Source organism: Penaeus monodon, chromosome 15 (genome assembly GCF_015228065.2).
Source record: "Penaeus monodon isolate SGIC_2016 chromosome 15, NSTDA_Pmon_1, whole genome shotgun sequence".
Classification (NCBI taxonomy): domain Eukaryota; kingdom Metazoa; phylum Arthropoda; class Malacostraca; order Decapoda; family Penaeidae; genus Penaeus; species Penaeus monodon.
Genome location: NC_051400.1, coordinates 1,408,401 through 1,410,466, shown reverse-complemented (window position 1 = coordinate 1,410,466; position 2,066 = coordinate 1,408,401). Strand labels below are relative to the sequence as shown.

At 40.8% G+C, this 2,066-nt stretch overlaps 1 protein-coding gene across 1 annotated transcript in view; it reads left to right on the top strand.

Moving 5' to 3' along the window:
* The window catches only part of LOC119581622, a gene marked incomplete in the record, with an annotated part of 45,123 nt that extends 43,877 nt beyond the window's left edge, over positions 1 to 1,246 (top strand). Inside the window, 1 exon segment of the mRNA XM_037929740.1 lies at positions 1 to 1,246. Within this exon segment, the coding sequence (XP_037785668.1) occupies positions 1 to 747 (747 nt within the window).
* Positions 1,247 to 2,066: the final 820 nt, after the last annotated feature.

Below are 2,066 nucleotides of genomic sequence, written 5' to 3'. Positions count from 1 at the left end.
ATGCAAGGCCAAGAGGTGTGTGAGGACGGATCCAGGAGGACCATTCCCATCCGCGTCGACAGCCTTTCTGCGGCTGACTTCATGGACCTCAACGAAAAAGCTGGAGGACAGAGGAAGAGGAGGCGTTTGGGCTTAGGCCTACGCTCAAGAAAGGCTTTCAAGAAGAGAGACAAAGAAAATATTGGAGAACGCGAGTTAAGCAGCTTTGTCTCTGGCGCAAGCAAGATAGTTGACGGAGCCAAGAAGTTAATCACGGACGGGTCCCAGGCGGGCCCTGGCGAGGTCGTCCCAACTGCTGCCACCCGTACTTACCGTCGACCGAGGCCTGTAGCAGTGCCACGGGTTCCTGACCTCCCTCCTCCTTCAAGCACGCATACATGCCATGGAAACACCGAGATGATGCAGCAGGAGGAAAATCACCCAGCTGTGTTAGACAAAGACGAAGACCACGGATCTGACGTGTCTCCATTTACGCATCTCAAGCTGTACTCTCCACTGCGCATGTTCCGATGCAACACGTGTCGGGTCAAATTCTGCGATAACGAGTCCCTGAGTGGCCACATCGGGTCAAGACACCGTGGTTTGCTCTACCTTCTGAGACCACAGTACGGGTGCGGTGTGTGTTCTGCGCGGTTCTACGAAAACAAGTATCTGGTGAAGCATTGTCTTCAGCACCACACATCGTTGCTTGAGATTCGTAGTCCCCGCAAACACAAAATAGCCATTTATAGATTTACTCACGCATAGAAAAGTTCTAATATGTGTACGCGTGGGAGACGGTATACCCAAGTGTCTAAGTGCAAAATCTTGTCATAATTGAATATATGTATATAGCTATTCTACATAATTGAATATATTCAGATGGCTAACTTAGCACACATTAGATACATCTGTAACATAATGTAATATTGTAGAATTTTTTGTGTGTATAATACTTTTCTTAGCAATACCGACTTCTTGCTCCTGTATAGTGCGAGTCATCATGATGGACAAATGATGCAGTGTTTTTAATGTATATTGAATCTATATATCTGACTTTCTGCTGAGTGCAATGTTTCTAGCACCAGCGAAACATTGCATAAATGTTTTGCATTTTGTCACGTGTTTTGAACATTACTGTTTTTTTTAACACGTCATATTGGATGTTTATTGTTGTGTACAGATTACCTGTATTATGCTTGGATGTGCCAGTTTACACATTACTAAGCTCTCGGTGCCATATGTAATAATAAAACGTTAACAGAAATTCCGACGTTTATTTCCCTGCGTCTATTACGTTTCAGTACAAAGTTCGGAATAAATCTGGATTATCATGACAAATTTATATCAAACTGGCTTATATCCATACTTTATCTTTGGATCTATATGTGTACGTACGGATTTATTCAGTTTGGAGATGAGTAAAATGTCAAATCGACTCCAGTAACTTTAGCAAGCAAAAAAAATAAATCTGAGCTTTATACGAGGGGTCGGATTGAAATGAATCATTTGTAAATACTGTTATATTTATTGCTTTGTTTACTGGCTCTTGCTTTAAATTCTTTACAAATGTTTAAAAAGGCACAATGCACATATTTCTATTGGTCGTAGCCAATCTATCTCTGTATTTATACTTTGAGCATTATACATATTCGTCTTCATTACAAAAAAGAAAAATAGTTATGATCCAAACAAATGTTTCCTCACAAATATCAATCTCCTATTAATAATCACATCTGCATTTCCGCTTTTACACGCAAAAAACACCATTACACCAAATAAATTTGCCAACCATCCACAAACATGGAGTTTAAAAGTACATTTCGTTCATAATATTGGACATAGGGTATGGGTTAGACATTTTCTTGGTTACACACACACATACAAAGGAAACTTTAAAATATGGGGCAGTGCTGGAGACCTTACCTTCAGATTTTCTTCTGAAGACACACACAATTCCTCTAAGGCCTAGGGTTAGGGTGGCATCAGTGAGTACTGAAGGACACTTAGTTCCTTTACATCCAGTATAGCATATGCATATGTTAATCTTCGTGACAGATTTTGTGTGGGTATATGCTTGCGGGTGC